This window comes from Pagrus major, chromosome 18 (assembly GCF_040436345.1).
Source record: "Pagrus major chromosome 18, Pma_NU_1.0".
In the NCBI taxonomy this organism is placed as follows: Eukaryota; Metazoa; Chordata; class Actinopteri; order Spariformes; family Sparidae; genus Pagrus; species Pagrus major.
In genome coordinates, this window is record NC_133232.1 from 21,683,626 (window position 1) to 21,705,305 (window position 21,680).

The 21,680-nt window shown below is 40.4% G+C and overlaps 1 protein-coding gene across 4 annotated transcripts in view; it reads right to left on the reverse strand.

Moving 5' to 3' along the window:
- unc5a (unc-5 netrin receptor A) overlaps nucleotides 1-21,680 on the reverse strand; it is a 140,668-nt gene that overhangs the window by 66,783 nt on the left and 52,205 nt on the right. For all 4 annotated transcript variants that reach the window (XM_073486816.1, XM_073486815.1, XM_073486814.1 and 1 more), the window contains exon 2: nucleotides 1,423-1,638. In XM_073486816.1, the coding sequence (XP_073342917.1) occupies nucleotides 1,423-1,638 (216 nt within the window). The remainder of the gene's footprint in view (nucleotides 1-1,422; nucleotides 1,639-21,680) is intronic.

A 21,680-nucleotide genomic window follows, 5' to 3' on the forward strand; every position in this document is an offset into this window, starting at 1 on the left:
CTGTTTTATTGCCATTATCCACAGGAGCCTGCTTCCAAAATGACATCATTCAGGACTGTGCCTCATACACAAGGTTAAACAAACCAAATAACGAAACTTGACTGTGACTGTGTGAGTGACAGCAAGGCCGTGACATGACATGATTGTCTGCAAATTCTTCTTCCACAAGCACAAACTTGACTCTACGGAAATACAGCCACATCAATCAGAGCCTCAGTATGGGAGACTATTTGCGTTCACTCGCACACTAAATCAGAAATCCTCCCCTAACAAAGTGTCAGGTTGAATCGTTAGTCACCCCCATGACATTTTTTAGACAATTTATGCCTACATTTGGCGAGCTGCTGTATGTTAATTCTAAACCCTGAAGACCAGATGGATAAAATGTTTGTACACAGAGCTCTTCTTTTAAAATAAAGAGGGAAAGTGTGCATATGAATTGATAAACTTTTCCTTTAAACACTGTCCCTTTGTGTTTCTATGTCTAGTCTGCAGACACTGATGAGTGTGTTTGTATTTTTTGGGCAGTTATCAGTTGTTGTGTCCATTATGGCTACAAATCTGAGCGTGCTTCTGTGCATGTGTGTGTGTTCCCACTCCCCAGAAAAACCTGTCATTTCCATGGGTCTCATTCCTAATCAGCTGTCAGGCTGTGAATGGGTGGTTTGAATTCACCCGTCGCTGCTGAATCACACATCAGTGTCATACATGTTTATGACACTGATGGCGGAGGCGGGGGTTGAAGCACAACAGAGAGAAAAACAAACAGGTCTCCAAGGTGATCGAGAAGATTTTCTGAGACTGAAACCAATGTGCTTATTATGAGACTGGCAGGCTAAATAGGCTGGATGATGAGCCAAGAGCCTGATGGAGCACAGTAATCACTGGCAAATTGCAAACCTTAGTTTCAGCACGCAAACACTTTACATAATGTATCTATGGAGTTGTTCATGTCACATCCGCAACTAATGGCAGCCAAAAGTGATGCTCATCTCAGCTGAAAGAGTGCCAAAAAGGAGCTCAATTTGGGTTAAAATTGAAAATAAAATTTGTGATTTAGATGGAAAACAGGGCTGCAAGTAACATTTATTATGTTGATTGACTGTCTGTTGATCAGTTTGTTGATTATCGCTTTTTGTTTGTTCTTTAAAAAGTAAGAAAATGGTGAAAAATTTCAATCAGTGTTTGCAAAAGCCCTAAATGATGATGATGAATTCCCTTAGCAGTCTTGTTTTGTCCACAACTTTACTGCCATTGAGGAGTGAAGACAGAAATATTCACATTTAAGAAGCTAGAATCAGAGAATTTTGACAATTTTTCTTAAAAAAATGACTTAAACACATTAATTGATTATCAAAGTAGTTGGAAATTGATTTAGACAACCAATAGATTAATCCTTGATGGGAAACTGTTTGTTTGTACCTGTGGCTGGGTCAACAGTCCGTTCAATCAAGTGGTCGTCCTGGTGAACCCACTCGCCGTTGCACTTGAAGTAGATCTGCGTGGCTGGAGTGGAGCGGCACATCAGCATCACCGGCTTGTTCTTCACGATGTACTCGTCCTCCGGCTCCACCAGGAAGTGAGGTAACAGGTCCGAGAAGGCGGCAGGAAGTGTTGCTGTGGCGACGTGCTCGGAGCCTTTGCAGGATAAAAGAAGCAGAGATTTTAGAGGGTCAAATGAGAAAGAGAAAACGCTTTTAAGTTTTCAGGTTGTCATGAAAATGCAGCAAATATCTAATGCAGAGATTCGGTGTCCTTGGTGAATCGCGACTCATACATATGCATTAGAAAGAGGCAGAAGAAGACGGATATAGACAGACAGAAAGAGACATGGCTGTATGGAAGAGAGCTGGCAGTGACGGAGCTAGGCCTTGTGAGCTCTTGGTTGGGTCGGAGGGGGTAGTGGAGTCCATGTCTTTACTCCAGCTCTTAATCACAGCCCTTTAACATCACCGCTGATGGACTGGCGGCCATAAATCCCGTCTCAGCGACTAGGCCACTTCACACTGTGTTATACGGCTCTTCAACCAGGACTCTAACTCTACTCACATTAAGCAAGACGGGGCGAGAGGCAGAGAGGTTAGAGATGACTGACAGCTAGACAGCCAGTTAACTTGAAATCACTTCCTATATACTGTGGATGCCGTTTTATTTCTCTACAACCTTATGACATATAGGAGGATGTGGAGGAGGAGGAGGGAAGATGCATCTCCACGGTTTAGAAATACAAGAGCTGTCCTTCAGGGGGACAATGCTACGATTTACAGCAAACTTGCTCACTGGCTGAAAAATGCTTTACACAAACGCTGAATGACACAATGGAGCCTACAGCGCACACATCCTTCCTCAGCGTACACAGTTTCTCTCTCTCTAAACATATTAGGCTTGTGCGAGAGATAGCGAGAGGACACTGAACAGAGTGGAAGAGAGGGAAATAACCTCTTTACACCACCGACACTCAGGGGAGACCAGTAAATCCCAAAATAAAACCCCTTTAAAAAGGAGTGTAATATTAATTTACTGCCCTGAATCCAATATGGCTGACAGACCGGGCATTAACAACCTTCTCCATCACTCCCTGTGCAGCAGGAGGGGATGGGAGTCCACATCTCTCATAATGAAACGGCAACACTCGCACTGACCTTTCCTCTCCTCTCCTCCCTCAGCCTGCCTTCGTTCATCCTCGCAGCTCGCTCATGCCCGGGTCAGCGGTAATATTACGTTGCGTCATAAACACCAATCGTGGGATAAAGACATTATCTGTCAGTTCCTCCCCCACTACACATTATATTAATGCCTCTCTTTCTCCTCCTGTTTTTCTTTTACCCCTGTGTGCTGAGTTGCTAATTTATCAGGATGAGATACAGTGAAGCATGCCGCCGCCGCTGCTGCTGAACCCCATTAATGTTTCGTGTACATGTTTAACTCTTAATGAAAACTAAATGTTCTGTGTCCAATGAACGACATAGATCACTTGCTGACACTTCGCCTTTTTCTCCCATTTTCCAAACACATTTTCTTGTTGAAACACATTAGTAGAGGAGAGAAGCTGTCATTAATAATGGCAGCTCCCTATTCAGGACGACACAACCGGCCGACATTATTTACTATGTATGTGAGTGTGTGTTTCTCATGGTGTGAAGGAAAGGCCACAGTTCATCATGAATAGTGAGTATAATTGCTCTAACGCAGAGCCAAAACTTTGCTAATAAACAGCGTGGGACCAGCAGGTCAGGTTGTTTGAAAGTGTGTTGGTCCTAATGATGGCGGCTTCTTCTAATGGGCCGGCTTCCAGCTTTGTGACCGCGGCCATTAGCCGGCCGGGCTGACCCTCTGTACTCCCCGCTGACTGAAGACGACAGCTCGCTAAAACAGTGGGCGAGACTCACCTCACACCTGCCAGGTTAATCATCTCATAGAGGACAGATGATGTTGAAACTGAGAGGGAAACCAAAGCCGCCTGAGACGCTGACGAGTCGCGAGCCTGATGAGCTCCTGATGTTGTTAGCTCGCCGCTGGCTTCTCATTTGCAGGGGTCACATTCAACATGAACTCTCAACTTTTGATGATGTTTCCAATTTGTGTTTGTGTGTGCGCGCGCCGTTGTGTGTGGGTGGGGGTTGGTCTTCCGTTTTAGTACATGCACTTTAGGTTAATGAGGTTAAACACGTAATTTCTTTAGAGAAGTAAATTGTCATTTTATGGGAGGGCATTCTAGTCACGCACCGCTTTATATCAAACCCATAATGGAGGGCTGATGCGTAGTAAATTGGCTTAGATTATTGTCACGACACAATGTACTTCAAAGTCAACGTGCACACACACACGTGCAATCACACACAGAGAGTATCAGCCACTTAACAGACTTCTTGCAGGTCAATGCACAAATCAAATAGACATACAGCAGCAATATAAGCTGCACTGCATTAGATTCCACGGAATGTAATTGGCTAAAGCTGCCATTAGTTGGTCAAATGCATCTGAGTCCATTGCCAGATCATTTAGTACACGCACACGCGAACAACAAACACAGGACACTAAATGTCTCCCTTGCTGATCATTCAGCCAATGAAGATGATTTAATTGATGCATCATGCTGGATGTGTTGCTAATGCCCACTAACTGTTACGTAACTGTGTGCATTCCTGCACCGCTCAACATTTTCATAACAATCCACAATCACTGTTTTATTCTTGTACCATTTTTAAAAAGACAAAAACACATCAGAGGTCGTGACATGATATTTGTCTGCAGCTGCTATTCTCCAGAGATGATTCAATTGACCTGAAACACACACACACACACACACACACACACACACACACACACACACACACACACACACACACACACACACACACACACACACACACACAAACAAACAAGGGGGCACCAGGTGTCAGTGTGCTGAGCCGTGATGTCCAGGGCAGATTTCCAGCTGTGCACAGACCCCAAGTCTCATCTGGCCAGCTGACCACATCAGCTGCAAAGTCAGGGACTGAGCACAAGAGGAGAAGATGATGAGGTGGTTAAGATGCGGGCAGTCACTCTCAAAAATAAAAATAAATCAGAAAAAGTTATGTTCCGGTAACGGTAACTATATAGGCACAACCCACTGCATTTTAAAAAAGCACGCAGGATTAGATTTTCACAAGTGTTGCAGCTTTGTACACGTCTTTTCTTACCATCCTTCAATATTTCATAATGATTTTTACTTTGATGTCACGTACAGTATCGCTTTCCAGGAGCAGGTATGTTTTTTGCATGCATACAGACCTCAAGTCTTATTTTGAAATGCTCAAACTCATCCTCACCACTCCTCCTCCACGTACTGTCGACTTGTGTTATCGCCGTTTGTAAAACAAGCATTTATTTTTTTAATTTCACTCCTTATTATCTACTTGGAGAGCAGAATTGCTGAACGCACCGCAGTGTGAGCATGTCAGCGGGGAGAAAAGCCATAGCTTGAGAGAAAATAACCCCTCTTTTGTGTTCCTCCCTCATGGCACCAACACATCGTGTGCCCTTTGGAGCCAATTACAAATTTTTTTTTTTTCTTTTTATAACGTCATGTCCCCAAAGGAAAGCATCATTGAGCAATCACTGGGCATAATTTACATCACAGTGATGAACAGCAGCTATAACAAGTGTTTTATGACACCATCAGCGCCTTACAATGTCCTCTGAAATTAATTCAATTAAAATTACTATCCAGAATATTAAACCATTTCATGTTTAGCTTCCATTAACAACAAATCCAAGATCAAATATGTCACTATCACTTTGTTGGTTGATGTTTTGCTTCAGAGTGCTTGAGTCTTCTTAAGTGGCTTTTATACCACCGAGTATCTTTATTTGGTAATCACTCTAAATGTAATGTATTTACATTAAGGCTCTGGGCACAGGAACATTGTTCCCGTTAGAAACACTCCTCTGACAACATTAACATTGGGAGTGATCAAACACGGGGAGAGAAGCAGAAATGGGATGAGCAAGAAAAAAAGCCACCATCATCTATAATCTGGAGCACGGCTGACTGATGTATGTTTGTCCCCAGATGACAAATATTTACTCCTCCACATGTCTGCGTTTCAGGATACATTTTTCAGCGAGACAACCATGCCTCAACAAGCACTCCTTCAACCACACACACTCATTCTCTGTCACACTCACTCCTGCATACTGTACGCACATTCATGGAGCAAACACAGCAAATGCACACAAAAAAAAAAAAACGTGCAAAATGTGCACGCAGGCAAATTATTGGCCGCAAGCATGCAAAAACAGCGTTCCCTCGATCAATCTGAGACGCAGAATTATGCATGCAATCAAAATTGCAGGAATACACAAAAACACCAACAAATTCAGATACCATACAATGCGCCTGGTCATTAAGGTCGGTCTGGAAAACAATCAATCACTGGCAGTGAAAATACACTTGTATAGATCTGACTCACATACATTAAATAAACATGTGGGAGAGATGGCACCCATGGCAACCCAAACTTAATCACATCGCGTTTGCATCACTGCTGAAAGATGCAGAGAGGGAAAAAAAAGAAATCAGGGAATGAAGGACAGAAGGAGAGGAGGGGACTGGGAGGACGGGGGTGAATAAGTAAATCAGTCTCACACATGCCACATGTGACGATATGACAATCTTCTCCTATTTAAATGAAACGAAAATTGGCTGCTAAGCACGTACATTGATGCAGCGCTGTACATCTGTGCACATATATTAATTCAGCATGCTAACACCAGCAGCCTACACTGTTCCTTGATGAGAATATTTCCATGATAGACGCTCTCCTGGATCTCAGGTCACAGCACTGCCATCAAAAGCTGCCGACATAAATCATCTCTACTCAAACAGGCAGCACTTTGATTAAATGCTGCCTTTTTTTTTTGAGTTATGTCGATAAACAATTTGCCAACAAAAGAAGAGTTGGAGCTGTTAGGCTCATTAATAGTGTTGCCGTGCATCATATTTACACAACTAACACCTTTGAACAGGAGCTTACACATCTGCTTATTCTGGTTTGTTGACTTTTATTTATTATTTTTTTCCTGTCATCTACAGTATTTGAAGCAACACCTCAGCAGGGGGGTCCAAGCAGGGAAGCAATTTTGTGGCGTGTACCTTTGCTACCCCGGCTGACGCTCCCCAACACCTTCACTTGAATTTCAAGGCTTCTTAGGAGGCACAGCCGCCTTGAAAACCTTTGAGACCATTTTAAGTTCCCTGTCAATGAAAACGAGCTCACATTTTGAGAACTGTGTGTTAAGTGACAGGCTGCATGTGTGTGAATATATTTGTCAGTGCAGAAGAGCATGTTTGTGCCCAATGTGTATGAATAAATGGCTAAAAGTGATGTTTAAGAAGATCAACAGCTGGGAGCCTGAATGTGTGTACATAATGGCATGAGTGCTAGAAGTAGACACATTTATCTTTCTTATTTAAACTGTTCAGACCTGTGGTTTTAAACAATGTTCCTATTCTTAGAAGCATCCTTCACACTGTGGACTAAGAGTCTCCAGATTGGATGGAATATTCATATTCATCACTCAAGTGCCACAGCTGATGCTTTGTCCCCATTCACTTACAGATGTTTCCAGCTTCGTGGCTGAATCAGCCTCTCTTTAGCAGTGCTTTAATCACTGGCAGACTCACCAATAAACTCTGAATCCTGCATTGACCACACTTACTTATTTTACTCAAGTTACACATGACGTCCCCTTTCATTAAGAATTTTATGGCATTCCAAATTAAGTATGAGAGCGTTTAGCTGCTTCTGAAAAATAAACTTTTGATATTGCCCCATATTAAGTCGCATCTCCTCAAGAGATGAAGAGCTTAGTTTAAACTGAAAATACATAATTCAAATCCAAAGCATGGCAAAAGATCGGGTTGCATTATTAGTTAGAAATGTGTTCCTCTTTGAGTGTTTGTGTCTAAAAATATTTTCTGGTCTTCAAAACAGAGTATTAGGCAGAGGAGAAATCATTTAGAAAACTTGCATAACATTTCAGCTTTGTAAAGCTTACTTGAGCTATTTAATGTTCAGTACCCTCAGTATATAAGGTCACTTCAACAAAGCAAATATTTAGCTGGTAAAACAAAACAAAAAAACAGATCCTTGTACACAAGTCTTTAAACATGAATACATATACATCTCAAGAGGCTACAGAATATTCTGAGTTATTCACAGAGCACAGCATCTGCAGATGCGAGAAACACTTGATAAATGCAACTCATTTTAGAGCTAGATTCTAAAATGCCTTGTTGGAGCACAACTCAGATTTGAATGTCTCGCATTTTTCAAAGCTTCACCTGTTTGGCGGTTTGCTGCATAATGTTTTCTGAAAGAGTCACAGAGGTTTATACACATTTTGACTTAATAACTACATGCAATCCTCAAACGAACTGAAGACATCCTGAGCTGTCAGGAGGGGCAGAGACGCACTTTGCCATCCCAGGCACGCACACGCTCGCGGATTTGTCGTCCCCTTACGCTTAGCCGGAAACGAGGTTATCCAGAAGCAAGTTGATTACAGAAACCAGAGCAGGCATGGGAAGGAGCAGAAAAACGCAGACGGAGAGGAAAAGGAGGCATTCTTAAATCTTTGAAATGGATGTTAGGAAATAATGTGAGGAAGAGAAAGACAAGAGACAATTTAGATTACCAAGTTAATCCTTTAATTACCGGATATGCCTGCAGCTAAAATGGAAGGTTTCACACACTGCATTTTACAACTATGGAACAATTCGAACCACAGCAAGTGAGGCAGACTGCCATAATGATCAAGAGCCATAAACCTTAAAATAATGGAATGTCAGTATCGCTGGTAATCTTTATTGTTTATGATGCCGCTAAAACTGAACAAAACACTACAAATTGCAATTCAGAGCTGAAATGAAACTCACTCCATATCCCATTTTTCATACACACATTGTTACTTTGAGAGCTTTACAATTAGATAAAACGGTTTCTTTTTCAGCCAACTGTGCAGTGCACAGTATGGCAAACGTCCACAAAGAAAATACACTACAAGTTTTGGGACCGTCCAAACAAACAGGCTCATTTTGGCACAGCGACTAACCAGCGAAGAGAGAGTGTTTATCTGCTGATATCGGCAGTCGTCTCTTAAAAGTTCTTCAGTCTGTTCCAAAAGATTTTGACACAAACCACTGTAAACGCGAGGCCCCCTGCGACACTTGTCAACCGCGTCAGCCTGCCAATTCCTCTCTTTTCCTCCTCCTCCAACTCCTTGTCGTCTCATCATCTACTCTCCTCCCCGTAAAGATCCAGGTAGAAAGAAATGGGAGATGACTTGCTCCATCTAATTAGTGTGACGGAGCATGGAGGCTCCTCAGCATCAGACAGAGAATTAGAACACAACACGAAGATATGATCCATAACAAGCCTGAGATAAAGCATCACCTGTTCAACTCTAATTACTGTAACAAAATGCCGGCACCAACTTTCCAATTTAACAAGCCACCAGCACTTTCTGTAGCGGTGACACACTATGCCAATGTGCTCACTAACAGTATAGTGTAAAGATAAGGGTGAGAATTTTAAAGCACCTTTTTGAAACAAGATTGAGACCCAATTTATATCGTGCATTAACACGTGCTGCTAATGTCTATCTGGATAAGGACAAACACAATAATACAGGTCTAAATTCACACAGAACACACTGTGAACTGATTGTGATGGTTTGGCTTGTATTGTGAAAAAAATATGGCCGGCAAGTTGAACCACTTGTCAAGTTTTAACATGGGGGACCCCACCCGACAGAGACGAAGATGTAACAAGGAAAGGTCTAACTGGCATTATGATAAGTGCCACATGAAATATTTTGTTTCCTGTGCCCTCAGTTCGGATTCATGTTTGCTCAAAACACACTGAGCTTTGTTTAGTGGTGGTGCTTCACATTGCCGCTTTTAATAAACTGTTATGGATACAGATATGAGTCATACTAATTTTGAACTGCCCATGGGAAGAATAAACATTTAAGATTCCATTCTTGATTAGCGCTCTGTTTTGGTTGTCTTTTTTTCCTCGTCTCTCGTCTGTGTGTGTGTGTGTGTGTACAGATATGTCTGACTTGAATCACAACGCTTAACACAATACACAGATTTGATTTAGTAGCATCACATGAGTGATTTACAAAGTGTGTAATTGGTCTGTTACCTTTTACTGGGCGCAAGTCCAATAAAGGCAAGAAAAGCTGCAATGGTTTAAATTGAAACGCTTAATTTATGAGGTGCGCGTCCGGATATGGTAGCGTCTGAGTCCTGATCTGGACAGCGGTCCACCTATCAGTGATCTCGGGGAGATGGAGAGGACTAGCTAACAAGGGGGACCCATTTTGGTCTTTTGCTAACCACATTTTGAACCAATGACAGCACAGAGGAAAACACACTATGATTCCCTCTCTGGAGACCATGAATACAGAATTTTTGACAAACCATGCAAAAGCAGATATTTTTGTCAGGACCAGCCAACTCACAGACACCACCATCCTTTGAACCACACCTCCAGCGTGGCAAAAAATTGTTTTTGCTCACTTAATGAGCCATGAAGATACAAATACATATGTGAAGTCATGCGTAGTAGCATCTTTCATTTTCTACATCTTCCATATTCCAGAGACTAACAGCATGAATATGACGAGAATAATGATTGCTGCAACCATGACAAAATGCAGACATGTGGCAGCAGCATTTTCAAAAGACAAACGCGTTTACCACAATGTCACATGTCCACAAAGCGGCAAAGACTCAGATCCAGAGGCTCCAGACCTGAAAGAGAAATATAACTGGGAATTATGTAGATAAGTGTGAACCTGTCTGGAAATAACAGACAGAGCTGGTTATCTGATATGACTTTCCCTCCAAAGCAAACCAAAGCACATCTGAACTCCACGTGTGTTTAGAGTATCAGTCGAAGGCAGGAGCAGCGAGCAGAGGAAGGGAAGTCATTTCAACCTGAACGGATTATTCTCTCAATTTTTGTATTATTTGTTTTTATTTCAGCTCCTTCCATTCCTTCTGACATTACCAAATCAACCAAAGCGAAGATTTTCAACGAAGCACATCATTCTTCACTCAAAATACACCTTCTACACCACAGGGTAGGTCAGGTAAATTGACCTTCAAAAACACAATCCGAGTTTTCTTTACTAATTTAAGGAAGATAAGTCACATATGAAGCACTCACTGTGTATAAAATTAAGCTCTGAGAGTGTGACAGCAGCCACATGTGACATTCACACCAGCTAATACAAAAACAACCCTGATCCGGATAACGTCCCGTCAAAATCCCACTGATGGCAGCTGGTTCAACAGCTTATAGGCTCCTCAGTTGAGGATGACTCATGTTACTTGGCCTCTCTCGCTGCATCAGTAATCACTCCTGTAATATGTACATGACTCCTCACCTAGTCATGTGAATTAAGAGTGATGAAAATTAAACAGTACCTTTAGAACATACAGTACAACCTTCTGCATCAATAAATTAATGACTAAAATGACGCAGGTCAATGTGAAGTCACTGTGGATGTCAGTGAGGTGAAAATGAAATAAACTGCACTGAAGGTTTAAAAAAAGAAGGTACAAGGACATGAAGATCAGCTGCTCGCCGAGAGCTCCAAGTACAATAACCTCTTCCTGAAAATGGAGCTCATGGTGCTGCTTGTTTTTCTCCCAGACAGTCTAATTTCTTTTGCTTTAACAACATTGAAGCTGGTATAAAAGAGGGAAGAGGAAGAGCTGCTACCGCACTTGAGCACAGTGCTTGTTCTGTCTTAACCCTGCAGATCAGACGTAATGTTACAGGCTTTAAGCTACTTTAGGCTCTGAATGCTGATGCCTACACAATGTAATTCCGCATCACCTGTGACGGAACAAAACCGAACACCGTCTTAGAAAATAAATGCATTATTTTACCCTATCAATTTCCCTTTAAGAGATACTCGGCGGGGAAATTATACTGGTTTAAAGCAGAAAATCTGGAGGGGAATTAAAGACAATGAGGAAATGTGATTACCAAGAGGAGCAATTGAATTTAGTCCAGATAAATTGTTTATTTCCCAGTGGTGGAAGGATAAGACTGGCGATATTCTATAATTTGGCTATTGTCAACAATTCCCCAAAAAAATTCTGTGGTAAGGGCATTTGCTCCAACTGATTTTCTAAAAATGCTAAATAATCTCCTTAAAACAGCTGGGTACTGTAGTTAGAAGCTAGCATGATTCTAACAGGAATAAATAGTGCATTTGTTAGGAACTATTTTCAGCTGTGGATTAATACAGAATTGATGAGCTTGTGAGTATTGGCCCCGGGACAGTGTATGTGGGATTTACTCTAAAAATACAGTACCCATGTTCATGGTAAGGAAGGAACATGTTACCGTGGGACTCACTGATGTGTTTTAATATTTATTTGATGACAATAGAGCTCTGTAGCACAGAGGAGCAAGCGGCAGTATATCAGGCTTTGGAATAAAGGACAATAGCAGAAATAATCAATGTCCAAATCAGCATTCCAATGCTTTGTTTTATTCAAGACGTGGGAGATGTTGCGTCGTCTGCACCGAAAAAGAGGCAAGAGACTGATAAAGAGCGAGAAATGGAGCTATGGTGTTAATTAGTCTCAAAACAGACCCACTTAACAACCATGTGCGTGCACGTGATATGAGCGCACAGAAAAGTTTCCACGTGCACAAATGCAAACATGAAGCTGAGGTGGGTTCAATCTGAAGTTAATCTGTATCTAGATGTAGGCTATGCATCAATTATGCACCTGCCACTCACCCAAATGAATTATTTTCTCCGATTCAGAGACCTGCATGAAAATTTCACTCAACCTCTACTGATCCCTGTAGGCTATACTGCCGTTTGAATTAAATTGAGCAGCAAAAGCTTTTTAGGTGAGTTCTTTATTGTATGTTGTATTGAAGTATGAGTGTTTTCTTGAACAATTCCAGAACAGACTTCAACTTTTAGCTTCTGAAGTAAATATTCTTTTAGACTGCTTTGATCATGCTTACGATTTATCAGGACAGCTGCTTTACTTCACAGAACATTCATTAACATTAGATCCTGACCTCGTGATGCGTTTGTCTCAGTGAGGAGATGCCTCACCTATTTCACCCATTCGCAAAAATAGTATTCAGGACAGCCCCACTTATCCTTGAAGCCCTTTACTTTAGTGAAACTAGCAGCACCACAATACGATACTGCTTAATAAAAAGGTATAAAATAAATAAAAGTACACACATGGATCTATTTTAGAAGGAATGAATGATATAACATGTAAGAAGCATCTTAATACTGTAGCTGGTCCAGATGGTGCTCGGGCAACTACTTTATTTAATGCAGGGTACTTTAAACTCTAACAATTCATCATATTTTATGCATTTTTCCATATTTAATATATGCAGTGTTAGTATTAATCTGCAAAGTAACCAATGATTACATTTGCAGTGCAAAATGCAAGTACATGTTGACCACAGCAGTACTTGAGTAATATGTTTAGTTACTTTTCTCCTCACATGGGAACGAGAGCCAGTGTGTCTGTGAGGCAGATAAGCAGCACATGGGGTTCCTCCTCCTGGGCCGTTATGGCAACTGATGATCTTCTGACAGGTGATGTGATGAGGTGGGACAGCGCCGCTACGCTGCCAATAAGACCTCGGTGCAAATAAGGGCTGAAGACATGCACCGTCTGATAACAAGAGAGCTGCTATCATTGTACAGGAGTCTCCGATCTCTCTTCTTATCTTCTACTCTGCACTCTCATCTAATTTTATTTGATAATTTTAGGAATCCCTTTAAAAAAAGGCCAGTGTGTAGGATTCAGGAAGTTTTTTGGGGATCTATTTGCAGAAAAGGCAGATTCATAATTATCCTTTTTTAGTTTATAAACAACCTGACACTAATAACCGTTGTGGTTTTGTTACCTTAGAATGAGCATTTGATGACAAAATAGGGAGTGGGTCCTCTTCAGCGGAGTCAGCCATGTTGCACCACCATGTTTCTACAGTAGCCCAGAGTGGACAAACAAAATACCGGCTCTAGAGAGTGTCTTTCGCGTTTTTTCACATTTTTAGTGGCCACTGTTGGAGAGGGTAAGATGTGTTCACTTGGCTGCAATTTTGCAACCTCACTACTAAATGCTACTAAATCCCACACACTAGAACTTTACAATGTATATTAATTGATATGTAAGTTAGAGCCCAACCAATACTGGATTTTTGGGTCCGATGCCGATATGGATTTATCAACTGATATTCTTATCAACACAGAATACACAAATAAATAAAAATTTTTGCAATTACACCTCAAATGGTTACCAAATGTATATAATGGAACAGTAAATTTTACTGTGAATTTTATAAATATAAATCATCCCAAGCATCTTTTTCTGCATAACGTTCTGTGAAAAATGGTTGTAAAATAAGTGATAGATTAAGTGTACTCCATATTTTTGCCTTTTGTGACCCTACTGAAGCGGTTTAAAACTTAATTTTTCAGTTTTGTGGAAAACTTCAATGACATTTAAGAAGTCATCATGCTGACCTTGGCTGTTTTGGGCTGAAACTGAAATTCATTCGCTGTGTGGTATGCTAAAAATGGCAGGATGTCATAACATTTAAGTTTTGTAGAAATGGAGTAACTACAAATACACCAGTGTAACGGAGGTAACTTTGATGCATGAAGAAAAGAAAAACATAACACATGTGTCTTCATCTGAATGATTAGCAGCTCTACTCTGTAAATGTTTTTAAGTGACAGTCAGTACAACAAAGTCTTCAGTGCAGTTGCAACAAAGAGGCCAAGCTGCAGTGGTCTCATATGACGCACAAGGAAAATTTAATTTATCTACACAATGGTCAGCTCCTTTTTTCTCCTCACTCACATCTGCAGAGGGGTTACAGCCTTATGCACAATACACAAATTCTTCAAGCTGTCCTTCAGATCCTCATAGAGACTTGTGCCTTTCAATCTGTCATCTGTGTATTGTTAAGACTTAAAAAAAAAAGAAGAAAACACTCTAAGGACAAATTCAGCATGTTTGCTTTGTTATTATAATGTACATGTTGAGCAGAGTAGAATTTTCTCTCGAGTTCTCTCAACAATGGCAACAATAGCTAGTCCAGGTTTTTCCTCCTCCCTGCCTTCCCAAATCCATAAAGAGTCTGATGGCCACGCTCTACATTACAGAGACAGAAATGGCTTCCACATCCTACCCAATAATGTGCATGAACAATAGCAAAGCATTAGGTGACTGGCAATAAATATCTGAAAAGAGGCACTTTGCTCCATGAAAATATACCAACACATTTCAAGCTATGAGTCTGGAGGAGACATCTCATCAGGGCTGTCAACCAACGTGTATAAAAGGTGTGAAGAATGTTGGAAAGTGCTTTAAAAAGGCACAGAAACATCATTATCCAAATTAAAAAGGAACACTTTTTATACATTGAGTCAGCACGTCACCTTGTTCTTTCTTGTATGCTGTATAGAAAAGAGACTTCAGTGACTTACTGCAGTCAGGGCTTTTCTTGTTTGACGGAAAACTTACCAGGAAGTCTCAAACTATAGGCACACTCAGGGCATTTGAATATAATTTGGATAATGAAAGTGGCATTCAAGCTCTTTTTTTTTTGGGAACTGCTTTGAAATGCAAGGCAGCTGACGACTCTGACAAAGGAACAACCTGGTGAATTTGGTTTAAATGGCAATGCTGAATTTGAAAAGGGGAAATGTTAGTTGTATTAAATTTAGCATGACAGGCCTTATTTGACTTTAAGATGATTTATGTCTAAATAATGGGCTGCTTCCTCCGACAGAGCAGCACATGGTTTGGCTCCCAGGTGATCGCCTACACACACATTAGAGGAAATGTGGGTGGACCACCGCCAATCTTTGTCAGTGGAGCAGAGCAAAGGCAGGATTTAGGACAAGAAACACATGAACAATAAAAATATGCAACAACATCCATGCAAAGTATTATCATATATACACACCCCTGCACTCTGGCAAACACTGTTACTAAATGTAAAGTAGAGCTGCACTTAATCTTGATAATTTCAATTAACTGTTATCAAGCCTGCAGTCAAATTGTAGATCTCTTAGTTAAATTGTCAAGAGGGCATTTCTTTAATTCCCCTTTGACATTATTCACAGAAGAAAGCAGCCTCATCTCATCAACAAAATTACTGAATGGCTTTTAGGCAAATTAAGGAAAAGTCTAAGAATGTGTGAAATATGTCCCACTGCACAGTGTTAAATAGGATCAATGTTAATTTCATCACGTTGCAACCAGTTTAAGAACAGAAATACAGTTGTTTATTTTCGCTTAGATCAAATAACGGCACTTTAGACAAAACTAAAGATTTCATTGCTATTTTTTCACAACCGTCCTATATAGGAATTTGGTCTGCAACAGATATCAGACAATGGACACAATACCAACCAATAAATTAATAAAAAGTAACAGTTGTTATTTTTTTTTATCTTGTACTATTTCTTGTTTATACTTGTTTTATCTTACTATAACAAAAGAAGGGAAACCAGCAACATCTTATCAGTCCAACATACAACATTCAGCCTCACTAGATGTCAGGAAGGTGAAGGAAGCGGGGGAGGTGTGGCCGACATGCCGGTTTGTGTTGGCCTAACATGCTGGTGCTGAACGGGCGGTGCTCAATTTGGCATTTGGGATCTTTACAGCAACATTATGTAGAAATTGGCATTTTGTGATTCTGAGATTCAAACAAAACTCATTACATCATAACAGTGTTATGTGTTTAAAACTTGTATGTTGAAGTAAACATGTATGCATGTGATGCTGTGATCCTACCCTCACTGAAGTTATATAGTGCAGAAACAAGTGATAGGGGGGCGGAGTGGCTGAGACAGAGGAGGATTACCCTTTTACAAGACACTGAACCATCAACATGATTTTGAAGCCTTTATGTTAAAGTAGAAAAGTTATATAATGTTGCTTTAAACAACAAGTAGGTACATTGTAGAAATGTTTTAATCCATTACATGTGTCACTCAGGTGTCTGCACAGTAACTACAAGGAGCAGCTCTAACTCTTTGTTTTGGGGGTGGTACTGAACAGTAGGTGGCATCTAGTCTCTTTAGAAGCTATCAGAGAGTGGACTGGTACTCATCAATCATCTCTCTAAAGTGATCCGATACAGTGAACAGCATTTGCTTTTGGCAAATTCTCATCATCATTATGTGGTTAATGCAGCTGAGACCAGAGACAGCTTGAAATAAAAAAAACACAACTGTCTTGATGGTTTTCTCAAAAGCTTGTGGTAGAAAATGTTGAAAAACACATTTACTCAAAACATTAGACTCAGCACATCAGATTAGGAAATTCTGCAACAAGTACAACCAGATTACCTTGATATGATTTCATGTAATAAGCCTTATCACGTACATCTGGGAATTATATGTAGAGATGTGGAGTGATGTATTGTGTGTTGTGTGTCACTATCAGTACTTTTTTTTTTTTTTACCTGTGAAGCTAACTTATGAGATCAAGACAAAACCTGCGTTTATTGTGCAGAGGGAATAAAAGGATTTTCAGTCTTATATGATCTACATAAAAAAAAGAGTCTTTTTCGCTGAATATAAGCCACCACAGTGGTTTAATACAAAGGAAGGGAGGGGCGACAAACAACAAAGTGCAAAATAAAGACATTTCAGACAGAATTATGTTTCACAGACAGCACTGTCATGTTAGTTTCACGATTTCAAAGATCCTCTGGACAAATGACTGAATTGTTAAAGCACTTGTCACTGTGTTGCAGCTGATAAAAGCTGATTATTTTCACTGTTCTCAGATTTTACCACCGAAGACAGTTTTTTCCTCCTCCAAATTTAATGATGAAACCGTCAACAGTAAAAGAAAAAATAGTGTCGTATTATCTGTTTGATAATTTGCTGCTTTAGTTCTGTAATTAAATCTACATTTGTAATAAATGTAATGTGGTTATTATCCTGTCTGAGCTGCATACATTTAGTTTCAAGGGTAAATGGCAAGAGAGTTAGTATGCATACTGTGGTTTTAATATCATTATTACTGAACTACTAATTTTGACAATTAAATATGACACTATTAACCTGTAGCTGAACAACAAGAGGAAGCAATCATATGTCTGTCAGTTTTATAAAAATCTAAATGTTAATGATTAATTTCCTCCTTCCTTCCAAGTTTTGCTTTATCTTGAACAAATTACAAGTCAGTGACACTTGTAATTTTCCAGTATTATGGAGCTTTCAAAATACATCCAACACTCGGTACAGTGCTTACAACAAAATTCTTCTTTGTTCCATTTTGATTAAATTATAGCCTGTCACGGTGTGTGATAATATGCAAGGTCATTTACAAGTAGTAGATGTTTCAAACCTAAATGGTTACATAAAACTAAATATATTAGCAAGACTAGAGGACTGAAACTGTTCATTTATCAATCTAATATACAGTACAAGAAATAATTATATATGTTAGGGCTGTAAAGAGTGGCATATTGTTTGTACATTTGCAGCTTCTATCGAGGTTTTTGAATGAATGTCTGTCATCATATTTTATGACACCATCACCCTAAAAAAGATGTCTAGGTTTAAACCTCTGTTTAGGAACATAGATAGTTAGATTGCTGCTAGACCATCCGCTTTATAAAAGTGCGTGCCTCGTTTTGCATGCGACAAGTGGGAGAACAATCACTTTTTCTACCACAATGCAAAAATATTTTTTAGATAAAAACATGTCTCGAATTTTGGAAATTATTGCAGCTCTCTCTCATTTAATACTTTTTGAGGGCTTTATGACATTCTGGATGTATTGAAAATGTTTTATTACATGAGTAGGAAACAACCAACACTGGGTAATTCTACACATAGTATTGCAGCTGCAACGATAAGTCAATTACTCCATTAGTCGATCAAAAGAAAATTAATTGACAACTATTTTGATAATCAAATAATAATTTCAGTCACTTTGAAAGCAAAAATGTCAAACATTTGTTGGTTCAAGCTTCTTTAATGTCAGGATTTGTTACTAACTCTTTGGGTTTTGGACTGTTGGTTAGACAAAATAAGGGAATTGTCAATTTCTATAATATCAACTGAACAAGTCATCAATTAATCAGCCCTTAATAGTATAATACTAATAGTGTAGCCCAAATGTGCAGCTGTGCAGAAACCCTGACTTTGAACAAAATGATTGACATACAAAAAAAACAAAAACAAAACAAAACTGTAGCATTGAGCATTAGAATTTAAATGTCAATGTAATGAATGACGCTTCAAAGTTTCAATCTATTCCTTACAGCCCTAATATCTGTAACACGAGGACTGGTCATTGGTGACACAACCAGTCTGACAGTGAGGTTGAACAACCACTCAGCTGGTCCCAGCAGTTATTTGAGGGGAAGTACTGCTGGTCAACGTTATGAATGTTTGTCATTGTGTAAAACAACCCTTTTGTTTTTTTGTTTTTTGTGAAGGATCAGAGATCTGATGTCCGGTGGCAACCCAACTCCCCCCTCCTCATACACCTCCAGTAGAAAGACAGATTGCCTATTTTTCTATCACCTGTGCTGGGGCCGAGCCCATGACACCTGCTAGACGAGCACAGTTTAGTGCTCTCCCTGTCAGCTAACGTATGGGTCTATTGATGTGCTGTGACTGGGCCGGGCTGATCCTACCCAACACGCATTAGGGCCAGCTGTTGTGCCTCATCTGTCTCTGTGTGTGCCCTGATAGCCACAAACAGACAGTAAACACAGGCTGCTCCAAACATAACGCCCCATCTACCTTCTCCCCGTGTCCCGCCGCTCACAATGCCATCATTTTCCGGCCCCCGACTAAATGACTGTGGAAGTGCCGGCTTTAATTGAGTCCAAGACTGTGGCTGTTGGGGGAAAAAGTTGATTCACTGCAAGTACGCTAATTGCAGTCTTGATTACACCCGTCTGAGAAGCTAATTCGAGGATTTAAGATTCAGTGAGGCTTAATAGGAAGTCTCAGGATCGCAGTCTAAAGAGTTAACAATGCAACGTAAACACTACAAATTACATGCTGCTGTGTTTGACACTGATGATTAAGGTTAAAGTATTCAATGGTGATTACAGTAAGTGCGTGAAAACAAAGGATCTTGATAAATCCATGCGAAAACCAATCCAGTCCCATCAAACAATCAGCTCGAAAAAAACCCTGCATATTTTCCTATTATCCAATTCTGATTGTGTGGATTTTACCACGTTCATTACGAGATAAGTACACAGGGAAACTCTACCTACCCTGTTGAGAAAGATGAGGGAGACGCCCTTTTCAAAGTTTGAGCCCATGAACCCCTGAAAGGTCTGTTCATGCCCCTGCCGGCATGAATAATCACCCCCAGCTCCCTTGTAATGTGCTGCGGATGATATATTGGGCCGCATTTATTACTGCTCCGCTTCCACCTGGCTAGGAGCAGCGAGTCCCCCATTAATAAGAAAACCCAGGCCTGCAACATGATTTCTGCACAGCCAAGGACTACAGACTTAGATCCACTGTTAAGACTGCATGACCTATCTGGTAAAAATTGGAGTCATGGGCAGCTCCCATTTTGCCTATAACGCAGCATGATGTCCAGTTTGCCTTTTGTTCTTATAGTAAGGCTATTCAGCAGTTCACTTGCACTGCTAATCCTTGCCTGCATTCACATATCATTGGAAGTCATATTGTAAGATTTCTGGCATCTCAGCGGGGGGCAAGCAACGGACCAATCAAGACACATCAAGGCTAAAGCATACAGGACATGTTGTTGGTTAAGTGAAGACCAGAGCACATTCTTCATTGAATGGGATTAAAATTGCCAGCACTTTGCAGTGGTTTTACCAGATTAAAGCACAATTTACATGTCATCCTTTAGCTGTCAAATTAATTGTTCAAATTTGCCCTTTAGACAAACATGTCAGACTACTGACTTGAAAACAATACCAATGGTTTGTGACACATGGGTCATGCTGACATGTTGTAAGAAGGTGTTTTGCAGAGACTTTTAAATATTGTGTGGGCTTATAACAGTCAAAAAAATTAGAAATCAAACGATAATGAACAGATTTAAATACCAGAACAGCAATCTGAGGTCTAACCAAAAAAAGAACTCATTCAACTTTTGGTCGTATCTTTTGATAATGAAATTATCTGATATCATTTCAGCAATAACAACATTTGGTAAACAAGAATGAGATTACTTGTCTTCTGGGATGAATCATTTCAAGCAAAATGGCACACATCATTGCAGAAAAGCCTTCACCATCTTTGGCAGATTCACAGCAGCTCTTACACAGCCCACCTTCTCCTACAGTCTCTAAAGGTTGCTGGTTTTCTTGCTGCTGCTACCCTCCCTCCTTTCATTTCTCCCTTTCTGACGATATAAGCTGCAAGTATTGCAAATGCAAAACCTGAGTTGATAAAGGTCAACACTGTTAAGTCCCTGTATGTATGTGAGAATAGCCTTTAGTATCCTACCACCACCTTACTGCGATGCGGAGAGCCTCGGCCTCTTGGATATTCTGAGTTAATACAGACTGTAAACAGAAAGGAAAATGTTGCTGGTGATTGCACCTGCAGAGCCAGAGAGTAAATATACGTGAATGTATGGTGTTTGTACATGCGTGTGCATGCAGCGTGAGTCTGGGAATGCATGTGTGCAGAGAGGTCGCGACATGAATCCATTTAAATCCATCTTCTACACAGAAATGACTTATTTGTCCAATTTATTACAGACTGTTCCATTCTATTGTGAGAGGCCCGAGAATTCACACGCCTCTTGATTGAAATCATTGCCACCGGGAGAACCTAGCCAACACCCTCAGAGGAGCCGCTATTCTGAAAGTGAGTGAATCATTGATTTTCAGCAGGAAATCATCAAGGCGAATCTATGGTAAATGAGAGAGCGGAGATGGCAAATGGTCTAGTTCAGCAGGATATTCAGTTATCACTGTATTCTTTTATAGACAGGCCACGGTGTCCAGCTATTTTCAAGCTTGTGGTTAAGTGAAGACCAGTCACTCTCAGAGGGAGCTTGTTCCTTCACTTTAGTAAAGTGCAAATGGAAAGCACCCTCGAGTGAGCAAAATTGTGTGAGAAGGAGTTTG